The sequence below is a fragment of the Halichoeres trimaculatus genome, unplaced genomic scaffold (genome assembly GCF_033239565.1).
Source record: "Halichoeres trimaculatus isolate MK-OKI-2021-1 unplaced genomic scaffold, fHalTri1.1 fHalTri1_scaffold_13, whole genome shotgun sequence".
Taxonomy (NCBI): Eukaryota; Metazoa; Chordata; class Actinopteri; order Labriformes; family Labridae; genus Halichoeres; species Halichoeres trimaculatus.
This window is the reverse complement of record NW_027437191.1, coordinates 11,210,902-11,232,043: the sequence shown is the minus strand read 5'-3', so window position 1 is coordinate 11,232,043 and position 21,142 is coordinate 11,210,902. Positions and strand designations below refer to the sequence as shown.

At 41.3% G+C, this 21,142-nt stretch overlaps 1 protein-coding gene across 5 annotated transcripts in view; it reads left to right on the top strand.

Annotated features, from left to right (window-relative positions):
* enah (ENAH actin regulator) overlaps positions 1–21,142 on the top strand; it is a 181,166-nt gene that overhangs the window by 100,601 nt on the left and 59,423 nt on the right. Inside the window, exon 1 of one of the 5 annotated variants that reach the window (XM_074684927.1) lies at positions 16,307–16,708. The exons of the other annotated variants lie outside the window; for them this stretch is intronic. Within the exon in view, the coding sequence (XP_074541028.1) occupies positions 16,555–16,708 (154 nt within the window). The 5' untranslated portion in view covers positions 16,307–16,554. Of the gene's footprint in view, positions 1–16,306; positions 16,709–21,142 lie in introns of those variants that run through there. 5 annotated transcript variants of the gene reach the window in all.

Below are 21,142 nucleotides of genomic sequence, written 5' to 3'. Positions count from 1 at the left end.
ACAAACAGCCCTGTCCTGGCCTGACCTCTGTTGAGAGCTGCTATAGCAGCACTTGGTGTGTAAAGTCTGTGACAGCAGCACTGTTGCAGCATCTATTGTTTGCATTGTGTGAAGTGTAGCCCCCCTGCAGCCAAGTTTCTGCTTCTGTCTGTCTCTGTGAGGATGTTTGCTTTGTTTAGAAGTGGAGTGTTAAATATTACCATTTTACACATGGATTTAATACATTCATTTTATTTGTATTGGTTATACTTAGGTTTGAAATGGCCATTTTAATATATATATATATATATATATATATATATATATATATATATATATATATATATATATATATATATATATATATATATATATATATATAGGCAGCTTATAAGTGATCTTGAAATAGTCTTGCCTTTATATATTTGCCTGTTTATAATTAGGGGCGTCCTGACACAACCTTTTCACTTCCCATGCCATACTGATATTGCAGCCTTAAGTATTGGCCAATACCAACGTCGATTCAATACGATACCAGCATGAATTATACAAACGTTTTAAAACTTTTTTGTAGTATGGAATTTTAGAAAATGCTTGATCCAGTGTTATTACTCAAACTTAATGATGAGGTTGGACGTATCAAGCCCCGTGTCCACCGAGCAGTCTGGTTCAGATCAGTATGGTTTAGTACAGGTTGGCACGGTTAAACTCGGTCATGTTTATGTTTCCACAGCCAACCGAGCCATCTCGTGGTAGGCTGCGAATAAGCTAGATGCCGACAGCCGCATGTAGTGTGACGACATAGCAGCGTGACAAAGTGTACCCCGCTAATTAATCCAACGAAGAAGAAAACGTGACACAGTAAACAAAAAGCAACGATGAAGACATCCAGCATTTCGTCTTCTTTGTGATTGGCATGTAGCTCTTTGATACAAAGTGCAATCAAGCTTTGTTTCAGGGAAGACTGTGTGCGGATAGGAGAAATACAGCCTCTGTCGGGTAAGTGAAGACTCTACCGACCAATCAACGGTCTGCAGTGTTGTTGATCCACCTTCCGAGAGCAGATCGGTTTAGTCTGGCGCCCATACGGAAGGGTCCCAAAGAGTGGGGCGGCTCGTCTTGGTTATTTGGGGATCTGTCCTGGGATAAGTCAGTGGTAACGCCACAAAATGCGCGCCGTACCAAGACGAACCAAACTGGACTGCTTGGTGAAGATGCGGCTTTATACTTCCCAGGTTCTGTGCCACCACCAGGATCTTGTGCATGTCAAGTTTCAGCTGCAATGTCTTTTCAGACTTAAATGAAAATCACTGCCTCACAGCCGATATCATTTTTACTCCTTAGCATCTTAGCACACACTGCTGTGATCATGTGGACTCTGCATGTTGGATAGAAGTGTTGGAGTGGAGTCTGAAATGAACTGCTTGTGTCAGAGCACTTATATCAGAGATTTTAGATGTATGCTGATTAAGCTGGATATAATCTGATATAATCAGATATTAGTTGTTGTTTTTTTCTTTTGCTGATATCAGACTGATAATCAATATCAGTATCAGATTTGGACACTCTTACCTATGTCCCTGGCTACTTCCACCAGCTCCTCTGAGGGGATACCAAAGCGTTCTCAGGCCACCTGATAGATATAATCTCTCCACCGTGTCCTGGGTCTACCCTGGGGTCTCCTCAGATGCCCAAACCACCTCATCTGGCTCCTCTTGATGGAGGAGCAGTGGCTCTACTCCAAGCCTCTCCTGGATATCCGAGCTCCAAACCCTATCTCTAAGGCTGAGCCCAGACACCCTGTTGAGGAAACTCATTTCAGCTGCTTGTATCCATGATCTTGTTCTTTCAGTCACTACCCAAAGCTGGTGGCCATAGGTGAGGGTCGGGATGTAGATTAACTAGGAAATTGAGAGCCTTGCCTTCTGACTCAGCTCTCTCTTTACCACAACAGACCCGCATAGCGTCTGCATGACTGCCGACGCTGCCGATCCATCAGTCAATCTCCCCTCCCTCGTGAACAAGACCCCAAGAGACTTGAACTCCTCTACTTGGGGCAAAGACTTGCTTACTTATAATAAATATATGGTTTAAAATCAGATTATCAGCAACAAAATAGGTTCTTTCTTTCTTTCTTTATTTCTACTTATTTTGGGGGTTTTCATGTCCTTTATTGGATAGCAGAGGGGAAACAGAGTCATTATCCTGAAAAACACTACAGATCCAAGCCACAAGTTTCACTGCGATCAACCCAAGCAGGAAGGTCTTACTGAGCTTTTATGGTTACTACTCTGTAAGTTTTCCAGGGAGGAAACAAGCTGAATGAAGGTGATGAGACTGTCTGGTATGTTTTCAGAGACTCTGATTAAAAAAGCTGAAGCTCTCAGTGTCAAGTAGCGCTTTGGTTGCAGCATCTCAGAATAGAAATATGTAAAGGATAATGTATGTGAGCGGCCTGATGTGTGAAATAACATCCTGACAGGGACTCGTCTCACCTTGGGGAATTCTGTGTTGCATAACGATCCACTCACCTTACCTTATCCCACCTACCCCGGCTACCACCTGAAGAAACAAGCTGATCATCCTGTTCGCAGCTGAGAATCTGGTGATTTTTAATGAAGAGTCTGTTGCTACACAAAGTGATGCAGTGTCTGTAGAGACAGGTCAGTGAATTCCATTATTAGCTTATAAACATTCATTGATTTAGTGTTATGGGTATTTAACAGCCATTGCTGAAAGAGGTGTTTTTATGAAAGACTGATCAGACAGAATCTGCCATACTTTACAATCACATCCTCTGTTTAGTGTTTCTGTGGTTGTTGAAGTTAAAATCAGCATTGGAGCTAACATAATCTGTTTTATTAAGAAATGTTCTGGAGAAGATTTAAAGTAATGATTCAATTAGTAATACTTAGCGCCTCTCAGCTCCTAATGAAATGGGCGAGCCTGTGCCAGATGAGCAGACTCTAATTCTCTGGTCTATTTGTCTGGACAGCCAGACCCAGACTTGGCAGTCACTTGTCTCCACGGAAACATGCGAAAAGTTGCTAAAGGGGAGGTCATCATTTATTTTCAGACTGAAATGATCCCTGTCTACAGGACCCCATGTGCCTCTCCATCTTATGAAATCTTCCCGAGAGAGGAGGGGCTGAAACCTGAGGAAAGGAAGGAGACACACAGAGGGACCCTTCCCCTCTTGTCCCATAGAAACAGTCCGCTCTGTCTGCTCAGAAACAGTCTGTTTTTACAGGTCAGGGGGGGTTGACCACATGTTGTAAACACTCAGAGGTACAGGCCCCCTGCACACAGTGCACAGCATCAGTCTGGCATGTGTTTGTGCTCATCACATCGTGACAGCGCGTGACCATACTAACCCCCCGTTTGTACGCCTGCCCCACTTCTCTCCTTCTTGATGAGCTCATGGTCTCTGGCATCAAACCTCGCTTGGCAAAGTGGCTACAGACTACACACTACAACACAGCTGGATATAAGTGGAGAGAGACGTAGCATGTTGGACCGTAACAAAGAGACCGACACACTGACAGAGAAATAAGTCTCCAGAAAGGAATCAGAGAGAAGGACAGAAGTGTTGTTAGAGGAACAGGAGGAGCAGGTAGAGGAGGAAAAGACCAAGCTGATCTGAAAAACTGAAGAAAAGGTCAAAACCTCGAAGAGGAAAGTCAAAGCTCTGAGGACCCCTGAAGGCCCTATCACTTAGGTATCCAGAGTCATGCCTGCCTCAACAAGAGTTCACCGGCTCCTCCAGGATCAGCAGAGGATCAGCCGAGCTCAGATCATCCTCAGGAGTGAGTAGTCAGCCTGGAGACTTGAACCTGTCTGATGTTCTCTGTCTTCTTACTTTAACTCTCACCTCACTTTTATGTTTGAGTCAGACGACACAATCTCTCTGTGATGTTAGTGTGATCACAGAGACAGAAATATATAGTTTGACTTGACAGATGATGGGCTTAACTGTGGAACTTGACCGGTCATCATTAAAGCCGGGATGTTGGTGACAGAATGGGGCTCTCCACATCATACAGGAAGGGATCTTGTTGCCAAAGCTTAAACTTTTCCTCAGTCTCATAGTTCCATCTCACAGCAATTTATCTTATTTATCTTCACTGGTTTGTTTGACTCTTCCTGACTCTTGTATCTTTTATAGAGCGTAGCTCACTTTTTGGTCAAACTCTCTGACTTGAAACAACAAATTGTGGAAAGCAGAAAGAAAATCTAACAAGTCCGACTTTCTGTTTGATGTCTCATATGTGGCCTTGGTTGTTGTTGGCTATTCTTTAGCGTGCTATGATGATATGTTAACTTTCAGGGTAGATCGGTCTAGACCATAGACTCTATAAAAAATGAACCTAGTCTCTGTGATGTCATCAATTTGTTTGTGATACAGAGTTTTGTTCAAGTTAGGCTGAGGTCAAGTGTAGACATGCATGCATGGGTGATCAGTGATCAGAGATGGGCCCATCCTTACATATGAAACTGATACCTCCAAAGGTCTGACAGCCATTGTTGCTTTTTGCTCTGAGACCTAAAACACAGGACACTTTATTGGTTGTTTAAGTTAAACAAAAAAGGTTTTATTGTTTCACAGGTATTGTTCAATGATTTTCAAAACATAAGAGTGGAACATTGAAGGTATATGCTGTCAGTTATAAAGAATAAAAAGTAAAAATTGGTATCCAAATCAGTATCGGCAGGTCAGGCTTTTCATAGATTGGTGATCGGCCAAAAATATTGTGATTGGTGCATCCCTTTCACAGCAGAAATTAACTTATTTACAGCTTGGTTCAAACAACGTCTCCTGTCTGAATCGCAAATTTCATTGGCACACACTGTATGGTTTTTTTTTTTTTTTTTTTTTTTTTTTTTTTTTTAACACAGCAGTTTAGAGGATATCAAGATTGCGTGCTCAGAGGCACAGCTCAGGTCACGTGACTGACAGGCGTCCAATAGCTGTACTCGAAGCCCCCCTGCCACTTCCAATATGACTGCGATGGCTCTGGATGGGTACCTTTCACATTTGAAATGATATGGTATCGATGCCCGATACTGGCAATCAGTATCGGTACTCAACTGTACCAATTTTTGGTACCTTTTTGTGTTTATGTGGGAACAAAAATCAATTTGTTTAATAATGAAATTTTTTTTTTCAAATTAACATATTTCTTCTTCAATATATAAACTTGCTATGCTGCGTTCATGTCCAACATGGAAAATCGCCTACTCTTCCACTTCCTCACAGTCACAAGGATGCATTTAGGTACCTAAACACAGCACCTTTTGATTTTACGTGAATCGGTACCCGGTACTTTTTACAGAATTCGGTTGGTACCCATAAAAGTACCTATTTTGGTATCCATCCCTAGCAATAGCTAATTTGCTTCAAAATGTGTTTCAGAAACAGACGAGTGACACTGGGGAGATTACATCTATTATTTATACAGTCTACGGTCCTGACACCATAAATCTGCCAACTGGGCTCAGCATGAAGGCAGCACCTGTGATCTGTGAATTATGGGACTTGAAAATAATCAAAAAATGTTAACCCCAACTTTTGTTTGCTGAATTTATGAGTTGGGGAATCCATCAATTGACTTTTTCAAACATTCATGTGACAAGATATTTAAAAATCCCCTCAACATTATTTTGGTCTTACTGGTACCTACTGTAAATATGTGAGCCCGCTACTCTTCAACTCTTGTGATAATTGAGAGATTTTTGTTTGTCAGGACCAAAATAGACAAAGTTTTATAAAGTAAAAAACAACAACAACAAAACACAATCACCTGGACTTTGAAAACTGTAACAAATTGTTTTCGTCCTTGTTGGAAGTTTAACGATCAGCTGATTGTTTCTGACTAAAGTTAGCTGTTTTGAAGTCTTGACTGACAGCTGGCTGCATGAGCAGAGCCCTAAAATAAAAGACTGCTGCTCCTCGAGGCAATGGTTCTGAGAAAACACAGACCCAAACAAACGCTTTCTGTGTCAGCCTCTGGAGGGGCGTCGAACAAGGCGTCTCACGAAAAGGTTAACGCAGCAGTGGAAAGGTCTCACACCATGTTTGGTTGGAGTGAAGCTCTAGAGAGATGCTTTTGGAAAACTCACAACTTTTATTGACCGTTAATCAATAAACGGACATTATTAAATTGGTTTGATGATAACTGCTGACTGTAACTAACAGGTATTTCTTACAAAAGACCATAACTTAATCTAGAATAGCTGTCAAAATCAACACTGGTTGAGACAAAAACAACAAAACATGATTCATCCCTGCAGCCCGTAACTTGTGGTGCTCCAATCAGACATCAACAAATACTCCTTATGGATGAATGAGGTTATTATAAATGCTTAGAGTTCAGATGATAAATGATGTATCAGGGCTGCTCGTCTTCCTCCTCCGTCTGTGATGATCGCCTGCCTTCTCTTGTAAATAAGAGCTGATGAAATAAATCAGCCCAGATGATCAGAGAAAAGCTGACGGAGTAATTTGGTGCACAGCTGCCTCCCTCTGCTGTGCTGCTCATTTCTTCTCTTTTCATCATGTTATACATCTTTTGTTGTTTTGAGATCTATTTTTCTAATAACAATTGGAAAATAATGACGGTTTCTCCTCTTGCTGTTGTCTCCAACATTCAAAGGATACTCTAAGGATTTGGTCTTTTCGTTGTTGTTGTTGCCATTAGCCCGCTGAGTCCATGATGAGTCATGCAGTAATATATAATTCATCGCAGTATTGGTTTTCTGTTTCTAAAAGATGCTTTGGATGAGGTGGAGGTAGGAGATAAACAACTTCCCAGTAGCCTTTTTTTCAGGCTTTGTATCAGAGCACGACTCTAATTCAGCGTGGTTAGGAGACTACAGTAATATTTCAGGGCCCGTATCATCAGCTCTACACGCTGTAAATGTCAATAACCAATGACTCACTGAAGTTATATGAAATCTGATAACATTCCCAAACATAACTTGTTTTTTCCTCCTTGCACAACAGCACAATATGAGCTCCTCTCCAGCATGATATTAAGCGGTGGTCTTTGTAAAAAGATAGTTAACTGTTCATCAGAAACAATATTCAGAGTGTTTTGTAAACTATAATGTTAGAAACAGCAGGAAAGAAATGATTTTTCTGAAGTTGAATTTGTTTCTTTATGCAGCTGCTTGTTTTAAGTTGAAGTTCTCGAATCCTCAGAGCTCAGCAGAAAGAATGTTGTTTACTTGCAACCAGGTGATTACCGTGATGTCATCTGCTACAGTGTAAGGTTGAAGTAGCAGTGTGAACGTTAGGCTGACACATTTTAGACCATGATTATATTCTCAGTGTATTTGGAGTCTTAACGGTATCAGAAAGTAACAGGATACAGTGAGCTGACTGCACACAAATGTCAGGGACTTTGTTCAAAAAACAGTCGTTTGTAGGGAAACTTGGTGTTATCATCCTGTTCATTTGACCCTGCCGGTTCCTTCTCTAACTAGTTTCTGGATTCCAGACGTTGTGATTAGCTAACAAGATATTTTATGCTTTTGTTACAAGATTCATTTACACAAGACATAAAATCCTACTCCACTTTTACACATTTCACTTTTTTTTTTTTTTAAATTGGTGACGTGGATTTACAACTCATTTTAATAGGAGATAATGTTATATAATATTAAATGACTTTAAGACCTTGAAGCCAGTACTTAACTGCCTCTTTAAGTTTACTTGGTTACACACCACTTGGTTGATTTTTTTGTTAAACATTTCAGTACTTGTGTCTGTACCCAGCATACACATATGTGTATAAGAGTTGTGGAAAAAACATTGATATGGCAATTTAGCGCGATACCTTTTCCTGTGATAAATATAGATATTTCAACTCTTAATATCAATATTTTTGTTAAGATAAAAATTCATTTTTTAGGCGAGTTGGAAGTGCTATACATCTTCTGAACCTTCACTGCAGTAGATGGCACTGAAGAGCTACTCTGCTGTATGTTGCCCATAAACTGTATAAAAAACATAATCTCAGAGTGTTTTCAAAATATTTTTTTCCTACACTTGATGATGTGGGTTTTGATGCTGTAAACATAAATGTTTTTTCTCTGTTTTTAGGTCAGTTAGTTTAAAATGATTTTAAGTTTGATTTTGACAGTGTAGTAGACTGATAAAATAATAATCACACTCATGTTTTGTGTAATATTAGACATTTTTGTGAGTCACATTGGTTACACTAAGTGACATTTATCAGTTTCACCAACTGACTACAACGTTCACCCAATAATTTCTTTACAACATCAGTTTAATGCCAGAAGTTTAAGTGAAAAACTTGGTGCACTTGAAAACACATGAAACACTGCATCTGACTCATTTTAGTATTTCAAACACAATAAAATAGAAAAGTTGTTTTCAATCAAATAGTTAACTGTGTAGAATATCACAATATATCACAATATTGTTGTATTATCGTATTGCAACCTAAGTATCATGATGTGTGTTGTAACGTTAGGTTCTTGCCAATACTCACCCCTAATGTCCCCAAATGTGTACCTTACATACTGCATTGTTGAAACGTATTATCCACGTTTAGGGACACTGCCCATGTTATCTCTTGGTGATATCACAACATTTTACCAATTTCAGTGAAAAAACAGCATATTTAAGTAGAATAATACTGATAACAAATACCTCATAGCAAACTCGTCACACAAATAACCAAACTTCCTGTAAGAAGACCAAGTTTAGTTTTTATACTTATTAGGTCTTACTAAAGCCAAATAGCAAGGAGAAAAGAAACGCACACCAGACAAAAGCTTGGTTCTGAAGAAGAAAAAAGAAAACAAAAAAATAAAAGAAAACCCCTTAAAAAATAGAATTCACCTCTCACTTGAACAATCGTTATTTCTGCAATAGAGCTGAGGCAGATAATAACTCTTTTTGTAAACACAACAACCACTGAATGAGAGCAACCAGTTAGATAATTAGATGTCACACTTAAAAAGAAAATTTGTTTTTATTCCCTTTCTTAAATAATATTTTGAAGGATATTTTTCTGCTGCTAGTGCAGACAGGAGGAGTCAGAAAGAAAGAATGATGCCTGAGTCGAGACTTCCTTTACAGTGAGCTGCTTGTTGACAGCAGCAGACATCAAATACTAGATACATAGCAGCAAAAATATAAAGAGATACATTGAAAACTGAGTTGGTCAGTGAATGAATATTCTGTTCCAGACTTTTTTTTAATTTTTGTCTCTTTTGCAGTACATAGAAGTTTAATGGTTGTAAATATGGATGCTCGTGACCCAGTTGTTGTTTGTCACAAGTCCATCATGAACAAACACATCATCTGTTACATTCTGCCTCCGCCCCTCCAACAAATGCCCCTCTGTTTACTTTAACCTTGAGCGGCTGTCAAACAGGCCGTCACTCTTGTTGCTGGGCAGCTCTGAAACTAAAATAAGCAGATATTTGCAGGTTGTGTCACATTGACATGTGATCTCTCCTGATTCATGATACTTCCTGTCATGTTGCTGAGATATTCTGTGTTCTTGGCTGGTTGGAATCAGATGTCCAGGGCTGGTCTATAGGGGGTCGAGACGATGGTGGTGTGGATGTCTTATCCCACGGCACCACGAGACATCCTGGCTCCCCAGAGCCCAAAAATAAGTCCTCAATATGTGGGACACTATGGGGGAGTCGGAGGTGGACATAAAACCAGACAAATGACTGCATTAACTTTAGATCACATTAGATCTGTGAACTTCATTTCCTAAAATCTGTCTGTAAAAATTATGTCTTACAAAAAACTTTACTTGGTCCTGTTTGAATGATAAGCGCTTGAAGTTCATCCATTGATTTAGGTATTTTATCTGTTTACTTGCTTTCTTATGCTGCTTTTCTTAAGATACTTTGCTCTGATTAAGGGGAGAGACAAAAAAAGTCCATCAGTTCATTTACTTGTATCTACTAATAATTTTTAGAACTATAGTTCAACAGAATTTCTGGATATTAAAAACCCTGTGAAGTCAAAAAATGTTTCAATGCCAACAAGAAACTGTAAAATTAGATTGATAGAAATAATCAGTTTTGCGCAGGTGTTGTGATTGTTTGCTTCATGTAGACCTCTGTCATTGCTGTAGACAAAGTTGATCGCATTCCCAGCCTCCAGATTTGGATTCTCCTTTTCCTGTTTTTCATTTAACATTGTGTCAGATGTTTTCAACAGGTCACTAGTGGGGAAATCTTCATAGGATTGCTCAGCAATAAGACTGGATGGCAGCATTTGTTGCTCCAAAATTTGTCTACCTTGTCTAAGATATGGCCTCTCCGGAGTACATACTGTCCATGATTTCCACAAAAAATGCCATATTTTGTTTCATTCGTTTTGTTTTCTGTGGCGTTTCTACTAACTTATCCTGGGACAGATCCCCAAATAATCGAGACGAGCCGTCCCATTTTTGGGACCCTTTCCTATGGATGCCAGACTGTACTGATCCACTCTCAGAAGGTGAAGCAACACACTGCAGACCGTTGATGGTCGGTAGAATTGTCACCCACTGTGCGTTTTTCTTCTTTGCTGGATTTATTAGTGGGGTACACTGTGACGCGCTGCTATGGCGTCAAAGTACATGCGGCTGTCGGCATCCAACTAATACACCATCTACCACAAACAAGACCAAACTCAACCATGCCAACCCGTTCCAAACCGTACTGATCTGAACCGGACTGCTTGGTGGAAACAGGGCTTTAGATGCCATTTGAGGGCTCAAGGGTCACAACAGTCTAGTCTTGGTTTTTGTCATTGGCTGTGAAGATATAACTCCAGACTCTTTATTCAGATATTGTGGAATGATTTGCTGACACAGGCTGTAGCTGTGGGGTGAACATAATGTTTTTAGAGGCATCACACAACATCTTCACTCAGAACATGTTTCTGGTATTGAATCTGAAATAAGCATATAAAGACAAAGGATTTCTTCCTGAATATTCGAAAAGTTAATTTTAGGGTATAAATGATTTGCAAATCATTGAAATCTGTGAGTTTTCTGGGATGGGTTTTGTTCCAACATAAAAGCATTTTCTTAAATGAACCGAGAAGTGATTTTCAGGACATCAAGAGGTTTGTTTTATTGGACCCATGTTTTTAGAAAAGCGTCATAATCACCTCTGGTTGGCTTACACTTCAAAACAAGACTTTCAGACATGTTTTTCTTCAAGAGCTTGGAGTGCTTGATTCCCACTAAAAAAAGGCCTTGAAGTTATTATGAAGGTTAAGTTAAAAAATAGAGAGCTTATAAGAGCTTTTCTCTGTCTCTCAGTGGAAAAACAGCCATTAAAGGAAGCTCCAGGGGAGGTTGTTTAGAGCCATTTAAAAGGTAAACACAGGTAGAGGTGAGGACCCAAAGAAGACCCAGGTGAACAGTTGATATTCAGAGAGAATTTTCAGGTCAGCGAAGTAGCCCATTTTCTCAGGCTTCCTGGTGTAATGGTTATTGATGAGAACCTTAATCAGACCTTAAAGAACTGTTTCACCCTCTCCTACTGGAAACCCTGATGTCAGCAGGAAGCCAGGATGATGGAAAAGAGGCCAAAGGACCATTAGGCAGGCACACTCATCTATAAACTAAGCCATCCTTAGTTTATATTCTTTCTTCTTACTCATAAATTTGTTTCAGGAACTTTTAAAACAGGGTTCAAGTCTGTTCTTGTGGCTGTGGTGGGTTATGGAGTGTCCATATTAAAACAGAGCAGGTGTCATTGTTTTCCTGCAGAGCTTGGGCTGCAGCCGATCACAAGAACCCCTCCTCCCCGTAGACACTGTCATCTCATCCCATGAGCAGTGACATCATGAGCTATATCTGATCCCATATGTGAATTTTAGCTTCAAAAATGTGTCCTGTCTGTAAGCCCGCTGTCCATCAGTCTAAATAAACACATGTGTGGACACATGTCTCACAGTCAGGTCACCTTTGAGGGAGTGAAGACAGCTGGAATTTCCTGCAGCATTTTTCCACACCGGTGCGTCTGCGATTGCAGAGCGGGTACGTCATCTAGCAGTAGAGGTTTATAAAGTTCCCGGGTTCAGTTCCCACTGGAGCCACACATGCTAAAAATGTAGACGTTCATCATACTGTAAGACTCTTTGGATCAAAGCATCCACTGAACCAGAGCTGAGCTTCATGTATTATTTATCACTGCTGTGTGCTATTTAGCGGGCCTGTCCATGATGGCCTGATGGATGGACATGTATGTGTGGGAATGCACTGAACAAACCTTCATCTCAGAGACACCTTGACCTCTTCACAGGTGACAGTGTCAGCTCTTCACTTACACAGACATAGATGGATGGCAGCTGTGCTGACAGGTTGTTTCACTGATGGGTGAGCCAATAAACGACCCTGCGCTTTCCCCTGTTCACTCATTCTTCTTCCCGTGGTCACTTTGTCATCCATCAGTTTTTTTTGTCTCCTCTCTTCTCTGTGTCTTTGTTGTCTGGGGTAAATTAATACTGACCATTGTGGTGGTTAGAAAGAGTCTTAATGTCGGATCCAAGCTGATAATCCAAGCTGATACAATTACCAATCGAAGCTTTGGTGAATCACAAGGTAGAATAAGTGACAGAGACATACAGGTGCATTTAAATGAAACTGGCTATGAAAAAGTTTAATTAAGTCCTGTTCCCACCATGTGGTTCAGTTTGGTTTGTCTAGTAATGCACACATTTTGTGGCTGACAGATCCCCAAATAACCGAACTGTACAGCCCTACTTTTTGCTACTCTTCTGTAGGGGTGGGTACCGAACCAGGTACTTTTATAGGTACTGACTGAATTCTGTCAAAAGTTCCGGGTACCTATTCACATAAAATCAAAAGGTACCATGTTAAGGTACCTAAATGCGTCCTTGTGACTGTGAGAGTGGAAAAGTAGGCAATTTTCTATGCTTGACATGAACACAGCATTGCAAGGTTATATATTGAAGAAATAATTCATTCATTTATTCTCTCAACCACTTATCCTATTCACGGTCACGGGTGGCTGGAGCCTATCCCAGCTGTCATTGGGCAAGAGGCGGGGTACACCCTGGACTGGTCGCCAGTCAATCTCAGGGCTGACACATAGAGACAGACAACCATTAACCATTCACAAACTCACAATCCTCACTCCTAGGGACGATTTAGAGTGTTCAATTAACATGGTGAGTATGTTTTTGGACTGTGGGAGAAAGCTGGAGTATCCAGAGAAAACCCACACATGCAAGGGGAGAACATGCAAACTCTACACAGAAAGGCCCACTGGCCAAGCTGGGAAATCGAACTGATGACCTTCTTGCTGTGAGGCTGCAGCGCTAACCGTTGGGCCATCGTGCAGCCCATATTGAAGAATAAATATGTAGAATTAAAAAAAGGTTGTATTTTATCATTTAAAAAAAATGATATTTTCTACCACATAAACACAAAAAGGTACCAAAAATTGCTACCATTGAGTGTTGCAGATTGCCAAGTACCGAGCATCAGTACCATATCATTTCAAATGGGAAAAGTACCCATCCCTACTCTTCTGTTGGGGCGCCAGACCGATCCGCTCTCAGAAGATGTAACTACAATACTGCAGCCTGTTGATTGGTCAAAAGAATCGTCCCTTACTGTGACAGCAGCTGTATGTCTCCTGGCGGCACACAGCCTCCTCTGAAACAAAGTCTTTATGTTCTTTGTAACAAAGAGCCACATTGAAATCACAAAAAATGAATTTCTGGATGTCTTTCATTGTTGCTGTTTGTTAAATGTGTGGTGTTTTTCTTCTTTGTTGGATTTATTAGCAGGGTACACTGTGTCATGCTGCTATGGTGACATGCTACCATGTAGCTGACTCGGCTATTGGCTTCTGGCTTACACACCGCCTACCAAGAGGGGCAAGGTTGGCTGTGGAAACAAACAGGATCCGATCTGTACCAAACTGTACTGATCCATACTGTATCACTTGGTGAAAACAGGGTTTAACTTTATCAGATAAGAAAGTGAAATTTCAATATATTATGGCTGTTAACCCAAACAGTATTAAAAAGATTCTAAAAACATTGGGACATTTTATTGTGAGTTTCAGTCGTCCACTTCAGTCTGCTCAGCCACACTCAGGGGGAGGACTGCTGACTCGACAGTTGTCCAGAAGGTCATTACTGAACAGGCTGCCTGTTGGCTGAGTGCTGCACTGAGGAATCTTAATGGAAAGCTGGCTGCAAGGAAAAGGTGTGCTGGGAAACAGCCTTGAGAGATTTGTTGAGAAAGTCCATTAAAGAACTTGGGGGAGCTTCATGATGAGTTAACTGAGGCTGGATTCAGACAGATTAAGGAGAGGAGACTACAGCTGCCACATTCCTGATATCAAGCAACTCCTGAACCAGGGTCAGTGACTTTCTGCTTAGTCTGTTTAGAGGCGAAAGCCAATTTTGCTTTTGGAAATTAAGTTTCTACCGTCAGAGGGTAGAGAGCCCCTAGTGTTTGACGTCCAGTGTGAAGTTTCTGCAGTCTTGATGGTTTTGGGTTTTATGCTGGTCCACTGTGTTTGATGGAATCAGAGGGGATATAGGGGAACTTCATCCTTTCCTCTGCTGAGATGCTAATTTCTTTTGTACTAGCAAGACTGGGCACCTGCCCACAGCACCAAAACTACAATCAGATATCAAAATTTGCTGGGCCTGAAATCACCTTGCCTGACTGTAAAGCCACCTTACCTGACCTGGATCCCTGAGAGTATCTGGGGTACTTTAAGACACCTGACCCAAAAGTACAGCTGAGCTGAAGGCTGCGATCAAAGTAACCTGGGTATCAATAACATCTCAGCAGAGCCACAGGGTGATCGCCTCCATGTCCCCCTGCTAGGATGCAGTTTTTCAAAGTAAAAGAGCCCAGGGAAGTAGAGAATATAAATAAAGATATAGTCAGAAGTTGGACTAATCTGAATTTTAAGTCCTTTTTATGATCTAAAGAAATATTCTTAAATGATATACACTGCCAGGCCAAAAAAAAAAACATCCCATCCAAGCAAATAGGTAGAAGCATGGGCAGTTATCTTTCAGCTGGCAACAAGTTTTTTAACTCTAACTGGTGCAATGAGTTTCTTCTCTTTTCTTATACAACCAAGTCCAAAGACACAAGGAGTTTGCAGAAACTACTAAAATTTGGTTAAGAACGGCCCAAGCATTACTAAACACTGGAAGGATAGTGGGAACCCATCCTCTTCCGGGAAGAAATATGGTGGGAAAAAAATCCTGAATGATTGTTGATCAGGGATCACTTTAACGTTTAGTGAAGAAAAACAACATTAGAACTCAGGGCTATGTTTAAACGTGAAGGGAACTCAAGAGATTTGGGCTGAACAGCACTTATCAGTGAGGCTAGCTGGAAAATAACGGCTTTAATTTGCTAGGGAGCATAAATATTGGACTCTGGAGCAATGGAAGAAGGTCATGTGGTCTGACTAGTCCAGATTGACCCTGTTCCAGAGTGATGGGCCATCAGGGTAAGAAGAGAGGCAGATGAAGTGATCACCCATCATACCTAGTGCCTACTGTCCAAGCCTGTGGGGGCAGTCTATGATCTGGGGTTGCTGCAGTTGGTCAGGTCTAGGTTCAGCAACAGTCTGTGCTCAAAGAATGAGGTCAGCTGACTACCTGAAGATACTGTATGTCTATATGTTAAAATTTGAATTGAATGATGAGAAAAATATATTTTGTCACTCATCCTAATGCTTTATATTTTTATTATTATATTTCTCAGTGTTAACAGCTGGTTTCTTATTCTTTGTTATTTTCTGGTTGGGAATGTCTTATTGTGACCACACCCCTTAGATTCAGCGCTGGCTGGCGTGATGTGACTGAATAATTCAAAGCAAAAAATTTATATAAAATGCTGAACTACACACACACACACACACACACACACACACACACACACACACACACACACACACACTCCTGTGGTAATGGAATTTAGGGCATCTGCAGCAGCAGCAGCGATGTGTCCTTCTCTGTATCCCGTCTATGAATAATTGATTGCATCCAGGAAGTACAAACCAGGCGGCCATCAGGTGGAGTCACCACATCCTGTGAGCAGCTCTGTCTCTCTTCTTCTCTCTGTATCTTTATTTGCCTTGTGTGTCTCGTCAGTTTGTTTTCTCCTCCTTCTTTTGTCTACGACAGGCTCTCATCCTCCAGATCTTCCTTCCTCTCTCTGCCTCTTATGTTCATCCCACCCTCCCACTCTCCATCCCTCCCTCCCTGCCTTTCTCCCTTCTCTTCCTTTGTTTCCATCAATTATAATCTATTGGAGATCCAGCACACAGCACAGCCACACCCAGCATCTCAGCATCATCTCAAAGTGTGCTGTCCGGATATTATGGCATCTGATTCCAGAGGATAAACAACCTCACAGACGACTTCAGCAGAAGAAGATTGTTATTGAGGACAGACGCTCTTATCTTCTCCTGGTGGAACTTCATAAGCGTCGCTCTGAGCTGCACAAACCTCCGGCAGCGTGGATGAGGCAGAGCTGAGGCACAGGAAATTGAAAGAAGAACTCTGAAGCCTGAGCGATGGTTTTGTATGTGAGCCCCCGGGACTGTGTGGGGGGAGCAGGCAGCGAGGTGGTGGTGGCGCTCAGGCCTGGCAGTGGGTCCAGTGGGGCCCCTCACGGACTGTGGCGGTTTGTTTGCTGTCAGAGGAGGCCGTCACTGACGCTGTCTACATGTAGGTATACAAACAGGACAAGACGGGCTGTAGCTGTCTGTGTGTGTGCCTGCGGGGATAGAGTCTGTGGGACTTAGCTGGTAAACTTTCTCAAAATCGTCTGGGTGAAACTTTTATCTATTCTTCTCTGTCTCTCCTGGTCAGTGTGTGTATTACCCAGCTCCTGCCTGTGCCTGACTCGTCCTTTTCACAGCCCGGTGACGGCGTTGTTTTGGAAATGAGCTAAGCTTAGAAGCTGGCGTCACTGTTGTTGGATCAATTTGGATCTCTTCAGATGAGAAATGAAAGGACTGAGTGCCTTTCTTCAGAAACACTGCTGTGAGTTGGTGGAGCGTTGGGTTAAAACTCATTAAATGAAGATAAGATGCCAAACGCTTGTTTCTCATAATGAATTTGTTAGCCCTGATAAAAAGCCTGCTCTGATAAGAAAATTTGTCTTCAATGAATGCGAGGCTTGTTGATCTGATCTGAAGCCGTCCCTCCTGAGTTGCGTCCAGGGCTGTGGCCCCACTAGACCGCTTTCTGTGTTCTGTCATTAGCACATAAGCTCTATTAGAGCAGACAGTAACACAATTACACCCACAGGCAGCAGGAGATGGAGACGGAGGCCCATGTCAGCAATTAAAGTCGCAGATTTGGGCTGCCTGTGGGCTCGGCTTAATTTAATAGTATTTCTGTTCAGTGTGCTCGAGAAAGAAACTAAGCGGATGTTAATAAGATGAGATGATCTGGATAATTACGGATGTTTGAGAGGAGATTGGGACAAAGATGTAGATCATTTTCTCTGTGGAGTCTCTTAATGCCCAAAAAACAATGTCTGACCTGTAGAGATGTTTGTGTCTGTGTCTTCAACGACACAAACTTTTAAACTTACCAACCAGTCAGAGACCAAGAGCCACAAAAATTACCGTAGTTCTACAACGAGCCATGTCAGACACGGGGTCTTACAAACGCACTTCCTCTCACACATAAAATAAATTACATAAAATTAAAATCAATACATTTCCAATTTTCAAAGCAAGGTTTACTGTGTTAGTGTGTTTAAATCCATACTAGAGAAAAGAAACTGAAACTTAAGTATCAATCTGTACACCCAAATATTGATCGACACTGAACCCAACGTTGGCATCAGTGTATCAATATTTTAGATTGATTAGCACACCGCTACTCATAACTTTATAAATACATGTTTATGAATGGATCGAAGAGCCGCACACTGAAAGGCAAAGAACCACATGCTGCTCGCAAGCCGCAGGTTGGCCATCCCTGCTCTAGGTGCTTGGGCCAAGCTGCCCACCCCTCACTCCTTAAAGTCCTTTGACTTGCACACATACTCTGCTGACATTTTAAGATAATTTCATGACCGTCCTGATAATTTCAGGATTCCTTTCACACAGGCACCTCACAGCAAGATGGATTGTCTGTATTAGACACACTCCCACAAATCCTCCTTATCTGTTTGGTGTACTTGGTAGGTGGCTGGGTAGCTAATTGCTTAGAAAGATAAGAAAGTATTTTTTTCTTTTTTTTCTTTTTTTTTTTGTTAGAAAGAAGCAGGGGCATGGCATGGAGATTTTTTTTGAGGAAGCCAAGTGAGACAAAGTCTCTAATCTGTATGTTTTTTTAAGAAGTGGGCTACATAAAAGGCTATGTTGCAGCTTGTATATCGCTATTTCATGTTATGAAATGACCTGTTCAGAGAGCTCATTTTACTTACACAGGTTTGTTATGTAACCGACACTTTGAACACCAACACACACCCTTTCACTCTCCCACCCTCACTCACTCATTCACACACGTACATTGTCCTCTTGACTTAGCTGGAATATCTTATTAATTTACTCAACCGCCCACTTAAACGCACAACTGGCTGCTTCATACACACTGCTAATGTGCTAACCTCCCTGATTTCATTCAGTGGCTTGATGACGACGATACTGTGATTTGATTGTTTTGAGGCCAAAGATGGTATGGCTTCTCTTGACACAGTCTTGGCCAATCACAGGTGAGCAGTGTCATGGCCCCAGCCTCATCTGATTTGTTAATCATTCTTAGTTTTTTTCACCAAGGGACGCCAACTCAAGAACTTTCGCATGAGCTAGGGACTTTTTAAGGAGCTATGTACTTTTCAACTGCAGGAACTAGGCTCTAAATTTAGATTACATTGTCCAGATGTCAAGGAACTTTGGGAGGGCGGGGCCTTCAAGCTGAACGTTTCTGAATTGTGGAGCACCCACGGTGTTTTAATTTCACCCTTCGTCCCAAATAAGATGACACCCAGCTGTGATGGACTTGGTCCAATAACTCCTTAACCGTGGTCTTCTTTTAGCCTGATAGTGTGAATGTGTCTTTGTCAGCTTTGCATCAAAGAAGTCCTCAGGGTTGCATCCTACTGAAGTTTTATTTGTGTCAATTTATCCTCATTGGATAATTATTTAAAGAAGATCAAAAAATGTTTGATAGAGATACATTCAGTTGAAAGTCATCAATCAATGTGTTTGATTGAAGATGTTTCAATCCTCGTTTCAGAGTGATTGAGCATTTTGAAACGTCTCCTAACAGCAACAGATTTGCTACTAGCTCTCACCCCCTTTAAACATCAACAAATCCATCTGCAGTGAAACAAATCACATTTAAAACCAGCACAGGCTGATATCCTCCATGCTAACAGGCTAACAGGCGAACTGTTGTGCTGCACATAAAGATGGCGGTTTGTCTTTTTCTTCAATGGTGTCATTTTTGCCTCCATTTTTTTCTCCTACTGCCCCCTACTGGTGTGCTGCTGGGTTGCATTTACTTATATGTTGTTCCCTTTACCTCACTGGCTTGATTTACATAATCTACTGGAGGAAATACAGCAAAATGATCGGCCACAGGGACCATAAATTTCAAGTTTCCAGGGCTTTCTGGTCCAACACTCATTATCTCTTTAAAACTGGGAGGCAAGTTCAAGAGAAAGCCTTATCTCAAGGCAAAAACTGAAATAATGGTGTAACTGTCAAACCTGTGTGTGTTTCTGTCCTGACATCATGATTCTAACAGACAGCTGTTAAGAGGTGTTGGTGACTCATCCCCTCACAGACACACACAGACACAGGGCTGTAACTTTACAATGCTTTTTAGATCTGCAGCTTCCCTCAGGGAAGTTTCTGCCTGGGAAAAAAACACAGAAAGATGTGGGTCATCAATACAAGTGGTGCATTTTTCTCCAGTTAAGCTCTTCCTATTTTTCTTGTCCTGTGGTCTGCTGACCTCTGTTGTTTAACAGGCCTGAGCATGAATTAAAAACAAAGTAGCTGCTACTGAAGTCTTCATTGATTTGACTCAGATGTTGCTACATTTATTTATTTATTTTGTGAAAAGTATGGTAAGTTCTGGTTAAGAATTTGCAGGGGAATAATGGATGAAATTCAGAAGCAGCCACCTGCTCGCCCTCTGTTGGTCTGTTTTTACATGCGTGTGTGAGTAACTTCAGACTGTTGACCCTGGACTGGATGATAATTGCCTTCAAATGTGCCTCGATCTAAAATCCTTTGGTTGATGTGTATCTGTGTGGTAAGTGTGTGTGTGTGGTACACAAACACAGAGGGGGAAAGGAGCACCATGTCGGTCCATCTGGCCCTTGTTCAGTTGTGTACAAAGTTAGCTCATTAGCACATGTAAATTAGACAGTGATGTCTGGTGTCCCTTGTTCTTGTGCCAGAGGCTGCTCAGGCTGTGTCAGTCTGTGCTGTAAGTGTTCACAGTTTACAGAAGGATTCTTCTAATACCATGTTGAGTCTTTTGACCAGGTGTGGGCAGTTTGGCCTAAAAATACACCTGATTGTTTGATTTGTGAATAATTTCCATCTCAATGCAGTAGGAAATTATTTAGCCAGTGTTTTTTTGGTTTCTGATGAGTGTTTGTTGGCTGTGATCTGCACCTTACAGACACCTTTACAACCAATATCCTCATAAAGATGCACATCGATTTTGGCAATGGGAGCGGTGTTTAGCTCCATTCATTCAGACGAGTTAGCATCCTTTAAACTGTGAATTCAAACTTTAAGCAGCATAAAAATGTCTGGTTGTTCTGTGGTTTGTTGTCAGGGATGATTCTCTCCTATAGACTCAAAGGTAGGGTCTGCATGGATTTCCATAACTTGTTAGTAAACACAGCACTCAAACTGGGCTCCTCCTCCTTGGTTTAGTGCCAGTGGCAGTAGGGATCCACTGATACTGATCCAGGTATCAGTGCCCCTCAAAGCTGGATTGGTGTTGGTGGGAGGAGGCCAATCCACGGTGCCGATCCAGGCAACCAGCTTTCTCCCTTTTCTTTTTTACCAGCACTCTTGGTTACTTGATTTGGAATGTTACCTCTGATGCACTTTCTTTCTTTTTTGCGGAATTAACAGGCTACAGGGTAAAAAATATTATAATTGAATATGAATTTCT